The sequence below is a fragment of the Phalacrocorax aristotelis genome, chromosome W, assembly GCF_949628215.1.
Source record: "Phalacrocorax aristotelis chromosome W, bGulAri2.1, whole genome shotgun sequence".
Classification (NCBI taxonomy): Eukaryota; Metazoa; Chordata; class Aves; order Suliformes; family Phalacrocoracidae; genus Phalacrocorax; species Phalacrocorax aristotelis.
The window spans coordinates 17,470,611-17,485,088 of record NC_134310.1 but is presented as its reverse complement, the minus strand read 5'-3'; the positions used below and the strand labels follow the sequence as shown (position 1 = coordinate 17,485,088).

The following is a 14,478-nucleotide window of genomic DNA, read 5'->3' as shown; positions in this document are numbered from 1 at the left end:
AGCACCGAAAATGCGTTTAAGGCGGGGGAGGGGAGTTACACCACTATATATGTGAGCGTGTATATATATAAGGGCGTGGGTGTGTGTATGCCTATATTGTTGTATAAAATTAACCTGGTGAGAGAGGACAAGGGAAAGAGCCCCTGCCGCTGGCAGAGTCACCCCTGCCATATGCCAGAGGCTAAGCTGCCAGGAGCCCAGGCACGCATTAAGCGGCAGAAGTCCTGATTGGCTTCCTCACAAAAATAACAGCATTTGGTGGGGATGGCACGTTTGCTGGGCGTGGATGGCAGCTTCGTCTTTCCCCGGTGTACCTGGGCGGTCCGGTTCAACTCCGGGTCAAGCTAAGTCAGGTCCCTCCGCCATGCCGGATTTCCGCCGATACACGAACCCCTCTGTCTCCGGAGCATGCAGAAAAGCTGTTTTAAGCACTGGAGGAAGTGGGATCTGAAAACTACAGGCGAGCACTTAGACCGTAATTAAAAACTGTCAACAAGCTAAACCTCAGTATTTGTCTTTTAAAGTGACTCTGCCTTCTTGAAACGTTTTGTGTGATTTGATGAGAATTTAATCTTTTTACAATCTCAGCATTGTAACTTCAGAATCGCCCCAACTTACAACTTTACTTACACTTTTAGTTCTCGACGTGTACATCACATACTCAGAGACGCTTAGCTTTAGGAAGAGGAATGTCATTTTGAGGCAAACTAGGCTGGACAAAACGAGGTTGGCCGGCGTTATTGCTGTGCAAGTAACTTTAACTCGAAAGATTATTTACAAACACAGCTGTGTAAACGGGTTCATTTCCCGCTTCTGAGCTGCTTTCAGGTGACATATCTATATGTAGGGAGAACAAAAATCCCATAGCTGATCATTGCAGAATTTTAGAGAGATTGTACGCGCTCCCTGTAGCATGTTTGTGCATGTCTCCGAAAGGCATATTGTGTTTGCAGGTACAACACTGCTAATAATTGAAGCCTTCGTATTGTCTTCATTGAATTTGCTGTTTTATTGTTATAATCGCAGAAGTTGGAACCCTACTGTACAAAAGTGAACGCTATCGAATATTAGCTAGCCAGGGTTTTAGGAAAAAAAAGTATTTTTTATTTTTCCCTTGACTGGGTCAAATTGCATCTAGATAGCTACAACTACACAATACACAGAATAGCACAATCACACAAATACTCTTGATGTGACATTACCCGTTGTTTTGCATTTATTGGCGATTTCCATGAGTTGCTAGGCTTGCTCCCCTTTTAAAGAATTGGCAAAACATTCATATTTTTTAAGTATTCGTCAAAAGTTGACATAAATTCACCTAGCATCTCTACTTTCTAAGACAGACTTCTGTCCCCCGAGCTTTGGGATACGGGGCTCTCATGGGATTTTCTCCACGGTTATGGTTCAGCGGATTTGGCTCGTTTTGCTTTGATTTGGAAGCATCAAAATGCCGGGAGCTGTTGCAAGTTATCGCGGCCTCTGGCTAAACTGAGCTAGATTCAGTATACAAGAAACAGACCCGAATTATGATTAATTTAAGTATTCTTTTATTGCTTTTCGGGCCAAAATCTGTTTTGGTGATTTGTCAGGAAATAAATATATAAACCCCTCCCCCTCCTTTCCTAGCACCCGCACACCTCAGCGAACTCGCCCTCCCCTGTCAAGTCTCACACAGGTTCAAGCTTCTGTCATTAAGGGATTTAGGGGGGGATGGTTTGTTTTTGCAAATTAATTATCTGTGGAGTCAGAAATGTCAGTCCTGTCACTCCACCAGCGCATAAAGCAGAGGAGGCTGTAGGAGCTCCGATAGATCTGACTGCTTGAATGGCCTTTGAAAGAGGGTTCATCACCCACCCCCACCTTCCCCCGTCCCACCAGCTTATATTCATAGCATCTGCAGACTCCCTGCTTCCTACTCATGGGGATCCTGTTCCTCCCTTTCCTTTCCCTTATAGCAGACCCTATCTCTGCCAGACAGCCAGCTCTGTGACCCCATGTCCACAAACAGCCCGAGAAGACTACCCAAGTTCGGACTGTCCTTAATGAAAAACAGCTTCACACCTTGAGGACCTGTTACGCTGCCAATCCCAGACCTGACGCCCTCATGAAAGAGCAACTGGTAGAAATGACTGGCCTCAGCCCGAGGGTCATCAGGGTTTGGTTTCAAAACAAGCGGTGCAAAGACCAAAAAAGGAGTATTATGATGAAGCAACTTCAGCAACAGCAACCCAATGATAAAACTATAAGTGGCTTTAGCCTCTGACCGTGCTTCCGAAAGGAGAAACACCCAGGCTATGTCCAGCCTGGCCAACATTTGGGGTCGGTTTGATGTTTTTGATTTTGTGGGAGCTCCCTTAAAACAAACAAAATGACACCGCTTAACTATTATTCACTTGTTCTGCTGTCAGTGCAATTAAAACAGACCACAGTGAGAAGCCGATATAGGCAGCTCAAACAAACACGTCTTTTTGCGGTTCTAAGAATACACAGTGGATTAGACTAACTTCTCTGCAGCATGAATTGCGATCTGCAGAGCTTATGGGACGTAATAAGCCCAGCCTTGTGTAATATTTATATTGCAAATGCAAAGGACTCCTTGAGGGGAAAATGATACTTTCACCCTTTCTCAATGGTTTTACACAGGAGTAAACCCAGAAGTAAAACCCATGAGTAAAAGGGAAATTTGATTTATTTTCTTAGCACTTTATACTACAATGTGTATGTATGCGTTTGTCAGTGCAGTTACTGTAGAAAAAGACAAATGCAATGCAAAGTTTATGGAATTACCATTGTGTTTACAGGTTATTTAAAATATATATAGTTCGTGCGTAGAAATATATTGAGTTTTTGTCTGTGGGCATATGCATGTGTGATGCAAACAAGCGGAAAGCACTGGATTCAGTATAGCAAACTCGCTGTCTCCATTTTAAGCTAACTTTTTTTTTTTGTTAGTCTACTTGAAGAAGAGTCTGTTATTCTCCCTCTGTGTATTGACTGACCTGAGAATGACTATTAATTCATAAGGCTGCCTAGATAAGTGGAATTTAAGGAGTTTCGTTTTACCCTGTTGGAATGAAATAAAGCACGATGTTGTTAACTCGCCCGAACAATCTATTCGTCAAGGCTTGGAATTATTTTGTGCACAGTGCCTGCACCAAAGGGCATACTGGGAGGGCTGTTTTGTTTGTTTGTTTGTTTGTTTTGAAAGAGCATGGTACTGACATACCTCAGGTTTGACGTGTAATGGATATATGATCCAGTTAAGGTCACGCAGAATAAAACCAGTCTGGATGCAAAATAGAAAGGGAACATGATTAACTGTTTCTTGTGCCGAGCCGTGCATCGGCAGCCAAGATACAAGGTCCTCGTGTTTAAGAAAGCTGGGGGGGAGAATATGCCTTGAGAGAAATATGAGGATTGTGATAAATGCAGCAGGTAGAAATAGGCTGACCTAGAGTAGAATAGAGCAAAACATTCACAGCAGAATAACAAAGCAAATACAAGTGACAGCGACTGTAAAGATAAGAAAGAAAGCAGTTTATTGACTCAGCGTTTATATACAATGAAGTCAACCAAACTCATTAACATCTTTTGCTGGGCTTTTCACAGAATATCCAAGGGATGACAGGAACTCCGATGGTGGCTAGTCCGGAGAGACATGACGGTGGTTTACAGGCAAACCCGGTGGAGGTGCAGAGTTACCAGCCACCCTGGAAAGTACTGAGTGACTTCGCATTGCAAAATGACATAGATAAACCTGCTTTTCAGCAACTAGTAAGTGTCAGTTACCAGCTGGAGCAAGCCAGCGTGTACCCGGGGCAGAGCAATGGGGGATTCCCTAAATGCGCCAGATGCCCTCAGAGAGATAAGCAATTCAGACTAGCCGAGTTTTCCTGAAATTGCAAGGTGGGTATTATGGCACTCTGTAACCCAGGTCTGAGACTAAGCACCTCTATTCAGAGAACTAAAACATTCTTCACATGTCATTTAATTGTATGTACATTTATGATAGCAGTTTCTAAAATTCGCCCCTCCACCTTTAGGGCCAATTTTCCCTTTATACTATAGGGTGGATTTTAAATATATGATTGCAATGTCAGTTTGTATACTTGTTTTCTCACACAAATATGAGTAGCTTAATTAAATTGTCAAAGTCCTTGTTTTACGCAGGTACCTCTAGATATAACTTTATATATCTATATATACATGCAAATATATACATATATATAGTTTACATTAAATGTTGTGCTTCAGAAAGGGAATTGTTAGTGTGTATTCATGTGAAAATTTCAAACAGAATAATAAACTGCCTTAAGCCAAAAGAAAACAGACATTTTAGAATAAATTCTGTTCTTAACTCATTCACTTATGCCTACATCATTTGGCAGCTCATATGGGACCATATAATCTGCAATACTTAGGCCCAACAAGATGAATTGAGGACAGGAGTTCAACCTTAACTCAATGTCCTGGCCTAAGTGCGTTAAAACCAGATCTTTAAAATAATAAGGTACATTGTGTATGATTTATCAGTGATTAAAAAATAATACTTGATGATGAAACATATAGTCCCTTTTTTGATCTGTTGGGCATTTTTTCAACATGAAGCGATGGAAAATGAAGGTTTGTAGCCATGTCTAGAAATTATTTCAGACCTTTTCAGTTTAGTATCACACTCTTACAGGGTTGCCTTTTTTTTTTTTCCCTCCCAGTGGCAGGCTGCAGCGTGCTTCCTTCCCCTGGCACACCATGTTCACTGTAGCTCAGCAGCAGGGCTGTTTGCATCAATTTACCTCTAGAGCAACACTGGTTTTCCTGCTTTAATCAAGCTGTCAAGCAGACACAAGAAAAAGTGATCTCCTTCAGCTGCCTTACTTATTGTGCCTTAACAGAATAGGAGACTTCAAAAACTTTTGATGCCGTGAGTTTTTGTAAGGAGTAGGTTTAAAAAAAAAAAAGGCAGAATGGAAGATGGATAGTCCAAATACACACACGCATATAGATAGATCGTTAGATAGATATTGATATATATTGGGCATAATGTCTGATATTGAAAAGAGTTAAAATGAACTGTGGATGGAACAGACAGTTCATCGACCTTTCAAGGCATTTATCTAATCTGGAAAGGGCCTTAATCACAGGATCTGCCAGCTAAATAAGTGCCAAAGAAATGCTTTTGGATTAGCAAAGCTTCACACTTCAAATCATGACTTTTCCCAGTGCTGTTCCTAAACTAACTGGAGCCATGGGGCACAATAGAATGGAGAAGTGTGACCTTTTTTTATCAAACTGATTCTCGTTAAAAAGAGATACCACTGACTTCAATTCACAAATTAAAGAGGATGGCTTGTTTCAAATGCCTTCTGCTCCTGGATGCTCCTTCCAGGTTTATTTTATTACAAAAGGGTTAAAAAATAACCTTGCAGTTTTGTGTCAAAAACACACATGCACTCTTAAATAATTGACTAGGACATCCTGTTGGGATTGCCACTTCTGCAAGACAGGGAAGAAGGTTTCATTAATATGGTTGGGTTTTTTATTTGCTTGATCTTTCAGTCTTTTTAAAAAATTTATTATTTTTTTTTTGTGGTTTTTTTAACCTGCTTTTTTTTGGTGATTTGGCCAAAGGCCTGAAGAAGATTGCTATGAAGTCAATGGGGAAACTAAACAAAGCAACAAGCAGTGACACAGCTTCCTGTGGAGATGTATCAGGCCATTCAGCTACATGCCTGAGTATTTTTGTGTTCTTCTTTGCCTTTGCCTGCTACTTTTCTTTGATTGTTACAGTTGTAAAAATTCTTTTTTTTTTAAGGTTAATTTTTCAGGAGGAGGACCTGGTTCCAATTTTACTGGAAGTGACGTAGCATCAATGTCTTCTCAGCTCCCAGATACGCCCAACAGCATGGTAGCCAGTCCTTTGGAGGCATGAGGAATATTCATTCAGATCTCTCTTGTTGCTTCTGCCCTTACTATCACCCCTGTTGGAGGGAGTAGAAAAGTGATCGTGAGATTCCAAAATTTAGGGGGAAAAAAGTATTTAACAACCCTGTAATGAACCTAGCAAGGAACTGCTCCATGAAATGAATGGAGTCATGTTTGAAAAGACAAGGTAATATGGTAGCAACACTATGAAGACAATCATGGGATCTTACTAGAATAAATACTAAAAAACCAAAACCCATGCTATTCAATCATCAGAGAAGGATCAAAAAGACATTTTAAAAGTGCAAAATATTTGTATTTGTGGATGTAAAACAAAAAAAAAGTGAAAAAAAATCTTTTACTTTGGCTGCGCATCTTGGGGAGAAACCAAGGTAGAGGGACTTTCTATCTGGTCCCTCCCAATCTGAATTGTGCTGTTTCTATATTGGTCATTGTCTTGCCAAAAGGAGCTTCAGTAGGTTTTCCATCACCAGGAAAGAAACGATTTAGCCCCACATTGCTGAAAAATTCATTGCAGGAAGGCAGAGCTGCATTGGTTTGCAATGTTTGGTTTTTTTAGTTGACTCTAACAAGGGGTTATTTCCTGGATCTCTTCTAGCATGTACTGTAGCAGGATTTTGATTTTGTTTGGCTGAGATCCATTCTCTATCAAGTCTGAAGTGATTAAAAATAGGTTTTTTAATTCCTCTTGTAAAACCAATTTATAAAAGCATTGCAACAAGGTATACCTCTATTTTGCCACAAGGCGTCTTGGGATTGTGTTTGAAATATGTCTGTCCAAGAACCTTCCCCTCCCCAAAGATGTATATAGTAACTGGTTAAAACGTCTGTTTTTCTCTCTTTCTCTCCCTCTCTCAATAAAGAGAAATTTAAAAAAAAAAGGAAAAGGAAAAAGAAAAAAAAAATCCCTTTTTTGCTCTTACATTGCAAAATTATAATTTATTATTTATTATCAGAAGACTTGCCACTTTTCATGTCATTTGACTCTATTTTTTTGTTTGCTAAAAGAAAAAAAAGGAAAAAAGGTTGTACCATGGTCTTTGGATTATATGTCTAATCCTATGTGGGTTTTGTCTTTTTATTTCCTTAAATATTATGCAAAATAAAAGCACCATATGTAGAATTATTATATCTTCAGGACTAGCGTTTGGAATAGAGAAAATAATTATAATATTAAATAATGAACAAAGTTCCCTCTTTAATATTTAAAAGTTAGCAGCTAAAATGCCTGAAATAAAATACTGTATGCAAAGCAGGTCTATAGTGAATAAAAGGAGTGTGATGTTTTATTGCAAGTATTAACAACCAGCTTGGAAATTTCTGTTTCAACAGCTCTATAGGGGCTAGTTGGATGCCTTACCTTTCAATCAATAACGTTAAAAACTCTCTTGTTCCCCCCCTCATCCCTTGCCCTTAAAAGTGATATTACTCTAGGCATGATCTGACATAACATTAAGACATCTAAAGAACTGGGAGCTCAGGCTTTTTGCAGAGTTCTATTATTAAAAAAAAAAAAATAAAAAAGAAAGTGCTGTATACCAAAGCCTCATTAAGATTGTGGAAATAACTTGTACTTTAACTATAAGCTCCTGATAAAAGGGATGCTTTTTGCTTAATAATTCAAGTATGGCTTATTTATCAGTGTCTGCTGTCAAAACGATTTAATAATGCTGCAGGAGGAATAGGGTTGAGAGGATATTGCCAAAATCTTTGCCTTCTGGCCAGTCCATGATCAACTCCCAGATTCCTGGGTGACTGGTGTTTCCTATTCAATCCCGTTGGGTGATCAGTGCAACCCATTTACTCCATGTAGCATCAGTTGCATGGTGTGTAGAGGGGACCTTCCCTTTGAACATCCAGCCCAGCACCAGCAGTTGGTGCTTCAGTACCAACCACTTCTGAAGCAGCTCGAACCCCTTCATATGCTGCCAATATCTCTTTTTCAGTTGGAGTATAGCGGGCTTCGGACCCTCTGTATCCCTGACTCCAAAACCCTAGGGGTCAACCTCGGGTCTCCCCTGGCGCTTTCTGCCAGAGGCTCCAGGTAGGGCCATTCTCCCCAGCTGCAGTGTAGAGCACATTTTTTACATCTTGTCCTGCCTAGACAGGCCCAAGAGCTACTGCATGAACTATTTCTCGTTTAATCTGTTCAAAGGCTTGTCGTTGCTCAGGGCCCCATTTGAAATCATTCTTCTTTTGGGTCACCTGATAGAGAGGGCTTACGATCAGACTGTAATTTGGAATATGCATTCTCCAAAAACCCACAACGCCTGAAAAAGTTCTTATCCTAAGAACTGCATCTCCTGTGTTGGTCCCTTGACCTTCGTTTGTTTTATGGCAAAACCAGCTTTCAGAAGGATTTGGACTATTTTCTTCCTGTTCTCAAAAACATCTTCTGCTGTGTTGCCCCACATGATGATGTCATCAATGTGTTGTAGGTGTTCGGGAGCTTCTCCCTGTTCTAGTGTGTGGTGTAGGACGGCCATGGATTCCGTAGGGTGTAGGCACAGAATCACTTTATTATAAACTTCTCTCATTATATACAGCATTTCTGTAAAGGGGAGGCCCTTTTATTCCCCAATCACCACCTGATTCATGTTCCCAGTGTAACTCGATGTTTATATTTTCTGTTCCTCATGGCAGGCAACCTGACTTGTTTCTCAGCTCCTTATCTCCCGAATTTAGCCAGCCACCTCTTGTTTGCAAACCACTGGAACATGCAGAGCTTGCTTTGTATGTGCACTTTTTTTGATCCATTGTCCTTGGCCATTTCAGCAAACAGGCCAAACTCGCATATTTCTCATGCTGTTTTTATTAAACAAGATGATGTTCTCCACACGAGTGCAGTCTGAATCAGTCCATGGCAAATGGTATGGCTGTGTTTCCACCCCTGGGGCAGTTGATTCCAGGTGTACTGGACGCCCCTCCAAGTGAAAGCAAACTGTAGCCTGCACTCTGCTGCTAGAGGGATTGAGAAGAATGCATTAGCGATATCAGTTGTGGCATACCAAAATTTACCCTTATGCTGCCAATCAAGATCCACCTGACCACTTCAATCCTAGCATCCTGATCCACCTGCTGGCTGTTTAGATGTTCTTCAGTGGCCCGACTCGGGTATGTGAGCAAAATGAGGCCATTTCCTCTCATCCTATCACTAGTAACTTGGGAGAAGAGGCCAACACCCACCTCACTACTACTTCCTTTCAGGTATTTGTAGAGAGTGATAAGGTCTCCCCTCAACCCCCTTTTCTCCAGACTAAACAACCCCAGTTCCCTCAACCTCTCCTCATAAGACCTTCTCTCCAGACCCTTCACCAGCTTCGTTGCCCTTCTCTGGACACGCTCCAGCAACTCAATGTCCTTCTTGTAGTGAGGGGCCCAAAACTGAATGCAGTATTTGACATGTGGCCTAACCAGTGCTGAGCACAGGGGCACGATCACTTCCCTACTCCTTCTGGCCACATTATTGCTGACACAAGCCAGGATGCTGTTGGCTTTCTTGGCCACCTGGGCACGCTGCTGGCTCATGTTTAGCTGGCTGTTGACTGACACACCCTGGTGCTTTTCTGCCAGGCAGCTTTCCAGCTATTCTTCCCCAAGCCTGTAGCGTTGCATGGGATTGTTGTGACCAAGAGCAGGACCTGGCACTTGGCCTCGTTGAACCTCATACAATTGGCCTCGGCCCATCAATCCAGCCTGTCCAGGTCCCTCTGTAGAGCCTTCTTACCCTCAAACAGCTCAACACTCCTGCCCAACTTGGTGCCATCTGTAAACTTACTGAAGGCGCACTTGATCCCCTCATCCAGATCATTAATAAAGATATTAAACAAGACTGGCCCCAAAACCACGCCCTGGGGAACACTACTTGTGACCAGCCACCAACTGGATTTTGCTCCATTCACTATAACTCTCTGGGCTCAGCCAGCCAGCCAGGTTTTTTCCCAGTGAAGAGTATACCTGTCTAAGCCATGACCCTCCAGCTTCTCTAGGAGGATGCTGTGGGAAATGGTGTCTAAGGCTTTGCTAATGTCCAGGTAGACAACATCCATAGCACTTCCCTCATCCACTAGGTGGGTCACCTCGTCATAGAAGGAGATCAGGTTGGTCAGGCAGGACCTGCCTTTCATGAAGCCATGCTGGCTGGGCCTGATCCCCTGGTTGTCCTGTACATGCCTGGTGAGCTCGCTCAAGATGAACTGCTCCATAATCTTCCCCTCTATTGTGGTCATGCTGAGAGGCCTGTAGTTCCTCGGATCCTCCTTCTGGACCTTCTTGTAGATGGGCATCACATTGGCAAGCCTCCAGTCATCTGGGACCTCCCCTGTTAACCAGGACTGCTGGTAAATGATGGAGAGTGGCTTGGCAAGCTCCTCCGCCAGCTCCCTCAGTACCCTTGAGTGCATCTAATCTGGCCCCATAGACTTGTGAGCGTCCAGGTGGAGCAGCAGGTCATGAACTGCTTCCTCCTGGAATATGGGGGGTTTGTTCTGTGATCGGTCCCTGCCTTCCAGCTCAGGGGGCTGAATACCCTGGGGATAACTGGTCTGACTGTTAAAGACTGAGGCAAAGAAGGCATTTAGTACCTCAGCCTTTTCCTCATCCTCGGTGGCAATATTCCCCTCCGTGTCCAGTTGAGAAAGGACATTCTTCTTGGCTGTCCTTTTGTTGTTCATGTATTTGTAAAACCTTTTTTTATCTCTTACAACAGTGGCCAGATTGAGTTCTATCTGGGCTTTTGCTTGCCAAATTTTCTCTACAAGACCTAATGAGATTACTGTACTCTTCCTGAGTTGCCTGCCCCTTCTTCCAAAAGCGGTAGAGTCTCCTTTATTTCCTGAGTGCCAGCAAAATCTCTCTGTTCAGCCAGGCTTGTTGTCTTTCCGGATGCCCCGGATTTGGAAGTCCAAATCCTTTCGAAGACCAGTTTCATCATAAACCAAGTAAGGTCAAGGAAGCTGCACATGAGACTGAGTTTTTAGGAATAAAATGGTAAGATGGATGTCATCAGATCCCAATGGATGTGAGGAACAAAATAACAGCCATGTCTCCACCAACTGGCAAAAAGGAAAACCAAGCTTTTTCAGGTGTTGTGCATTTCTGGCAAATACATGTTCCAAATTATATTCTGATTTTAAGCCCTCTTTATGAAGTGACCCGGAAGAAGAATGATTCTAAATGGGGCCCTGAGCAATGACAAGCCTTTGAACAGATTAAACAGGAGATAGTTCATGCAGTAGCCCTTGGGCCAGTCACGGCAAGAGAAGATGTAAAAAATGTGCTCTAAACCGCAGCTGGGGAGAATGGCCCTACCTGGAGCCTCTGGCAGAAAGCACATGGGGAGACTTGAGGTTGACCCCTAGGGTTTTGGAGTCAGGGATACAGAGCATCCGAAGCCCGCTACACTCCAACTGAAAAAGAGATATTGGCAGCATATGAAGGGGTTGGAGCTGCTTCAGAAGTGGTTGGTACTGAAGCAGAGCTGCTCCTGGCACCCCGATTGCCGGTGCTGGGCTGGATGTTCAAAGGGAAGGTCCCCTCTACACACCATGCAACTGATGCTACGTGGAGTAAATGGGTTGCACTGATCACCCAACGGGCTCGAGTAGGAAACCCCAGTGGCCCAGGAATCTTGGAAGTGATCATGGACTGGCCAGAAGGCAAAGACTTTGGATTATCACCAGAGGAGGAAGTGACACGTGCTGAAGAAGCCCCACTGTATAACAAAATGTCAGAAGGTGAAGAGCAGTATGCCCTGTTCACTGATGGGTCCTGTTGCCTTGTGGGAAAGCACCGGAGATGGAAGGCTGCTGTATGGAGTCCTACATGACAAGTAGCAGAAACTGCTGAAGGAGAAGGTGAATCGAGCCAGTTTGCAGAGGTAAAGGCCATCCAGCTGGCCTTAGACATCGCTGAACGGGAAAAGCGGCCAGTGCTCTGCTTTTATACTGATTCCTGGATGGTGGCAAATGCCCTGTGGGGGTCGTTGCAGGAATGGAAGCAGAACAACTGACAGCATAGAGGCAAACCCATCTGGGCTGTCACATTGTGGCAAGATATTGCTGCCCGGGTAGAGAAACTGGTTGTAAAGGTACATCATGTGGATGCTCACATCCCCAAGAGTCGGGCCACTGAAGAACATCGGAACAACCAGCAGGTAGATCAGGCTGCCAAGATTGAAGTGGCTGAGGTGGATCTGGACTGGCAGCATAAGGGTGAACTATTTCTAGCTCGCTGGGCCCAAGACACCTCAGGCCATCAAGGGAGAGGTGCAACATATAGATGGGCTTGTGATGGAGGTGTGGACTTGAGAATGGACGTTATTGCGCAGGTTATCCATGAATGTGAAACATACGCTGCAATCAAGCAAGCGAAGCGGGTAAAGCCTCTGTGGTATGGGGGACGATGGCTGAAGTATAAATATGGGGAGGCCTGGCAAATTGACTATATCACACTCCCACAAACCTGCCAAGGCAAGCGCCATGTGCTTACAATGGTAGAAACAACGACTGGCTGGCTGGAAACATATCCTATCTCCTATGACACTGCTCAGAACACGATCTTGGGTCTCGAAAAACAAGTCCTGTGGCGACATGGCACCCCAGAGAGAACTGAGTCAGACAACGGGACTCATTTCCGAAACAACCGCATAGACACCTGGGCCAAAGAGCATGGCATTGAGTGGGTGTATCACATCCCCTATCACGCACCAGCCTCTGGGAAAATTGAACGGTACAATGGACTGTTAAAACTACACTGAGAGCAATGGGGGGTGGGACATTCAAGCACTGGGATACACATTTAGCAAAAGCCACTTGGTTAGTCAACACGAGGGGATCTGCCAACCGAGCTGGCCCTGCCCAATCAGAAATCCTACATACTGTGGAAGGGGGTAGAGTCCCTGTAGTGTGCGTGCAAAAAGTATGCTGGGCAAAACAGTCGGGGTTCTTCCTGCCTCTGGCAAAGGCAAACCCATTCGTGAGATTGCTTGTGCTCGAGGACCTGGGTTCACTTGGTGGGTGATGCGGGAGGATGGAGAAATCCAATGTGTGCCTCAAGGGGATTTGATTTTGGGCGAAAACAGCCAATGAACTGAATGGCACAATGCAGACTGCTATATAATACTGTGTGTCACCTCTGTGTTTTATCAATGATATCATAGTACAAGCCTCCCAATCCATAGAAGATAAACTGTGATACAAGCAAAGTGCAGCAATGATGGAACGAAGTCTGACTTGATATGCAGCAACCCAATGCCACACACACCATCTCTCCCACCCTGAAAGACAGATGGAGCCCAGAGTCATGGACTGGGTGAACTCAATGGACATTTTAATGGACATTTTACAGGGAAGGTCCATAGACTAATGGAATGATGTCTGTGTATTATGTCAAAGGATGGGAAGGGAGGGGTGGTGGTTGGTAAGGTTGTATTGGATTTGGTGGGACCTGGGCATGGTGTAAATGGTATGGAATAAGGGGTGGAGAATGTGCTGGTTTTGGCTGAGAAGGGGTTAATTCTCCTCACTGTGGGGGTCGGCTACCTTTCCAGCTTCCCGCACTCTGCCATGTGGTGTGGGGGCTGGGAGGGGCAGGGCCGTGGTGGGGGCGGCTGACCCCAACTGGCCAATGGCATGTTCATTCCATACCATGTGACACCATGACCAGTATATTAAGGGGGTTAGTTTGTGGTGTTGGGTTGGCGGGTGGTGAGCGGCTGCATTGTGTGCGGTTTGTTTTGGCAGTTCATTCCCTTCCTTCCCTCCCTCCCTCCCCCCCCCCCAGTGTCGAGCCTCTTGTTGTTCTCCTTTCAGTTGCATTTTTGTTGTTGTTTCTTTTAATTTTAGTTATTAAACTGTTGTTATCTCAACCCACGAGCGTTACCCTTCTGATTCTCTCCCCCATCTACCGGTGGGGGAGTGAGCGAGCGACTGTGTGGGGCTGAGCTGCCGGCTAAACCACGACATGGAACAAGGACTGACTTCAGCATGCAACAATCCCGTACCAGACACACCATCTGTCTGGCCCTGGAAGACTTTTATAATAGATGGAGCCCAAAGTCAGGGACTAAATGAACTCAATGGGCATTTTATGGACATTTGTGGACCCTCTTCAGACATTTTTCAGGGGTGGTGCATAGAATAAGGGGATGATAAATGATATTTGTGTATTTTATCGAAGGATGGGAATGGGTGTGGTGGTGGTTATTGAGGTTGTATTGGATAGTATAGGACCTGAGCATGACGTAAATGGTATGGAATGAGAGGTGGATAATGTAATGGGTTTAGCTGGGATAGAGTTAATTTTCTTCACTGTAGCTGCCATAGTGTTGTGCTTTGGACTTAGTATGAGAATAATTTTGATAACACACTGATGTTTTAGTTGTTGCTAGGTAGTGCTTGTACTAGTCAAGGACTTTTCCGGCCTCTCATGCACTGCCGGGTGCACACAAAGCCAAGACAGCTGATCCAAACTGACTAAAGGGATATTCCATATCATATGATATCATGCCCAGTATATTAACTCGTGGGGGGCTGT

General features: G+C 43.9%; 1 protein-coding gene across 1 annotated transcript; it reads left to right on the top strand.

The window, feature by feature from the left end:
- Positions 1–286: 286 nt before the first annotated feature.
- LOC142049745 (insulin gene enhancer protein ISL-1-like) lies at positions 287–7,783 on the top strand. Its single transcript, XM_075077678.1, is given in 4 exon segments — positions 287–440; positions 1,956–2,241; positions 3,609–3,774; positions 5,813–7,783. Coding segments are annotated over 4 exon segments (723 nt in total). The 3' UTR covers positions 5,930–7,783.
- Positions 7,784–14,478: the final 6,695 nt, after the last annotated feature.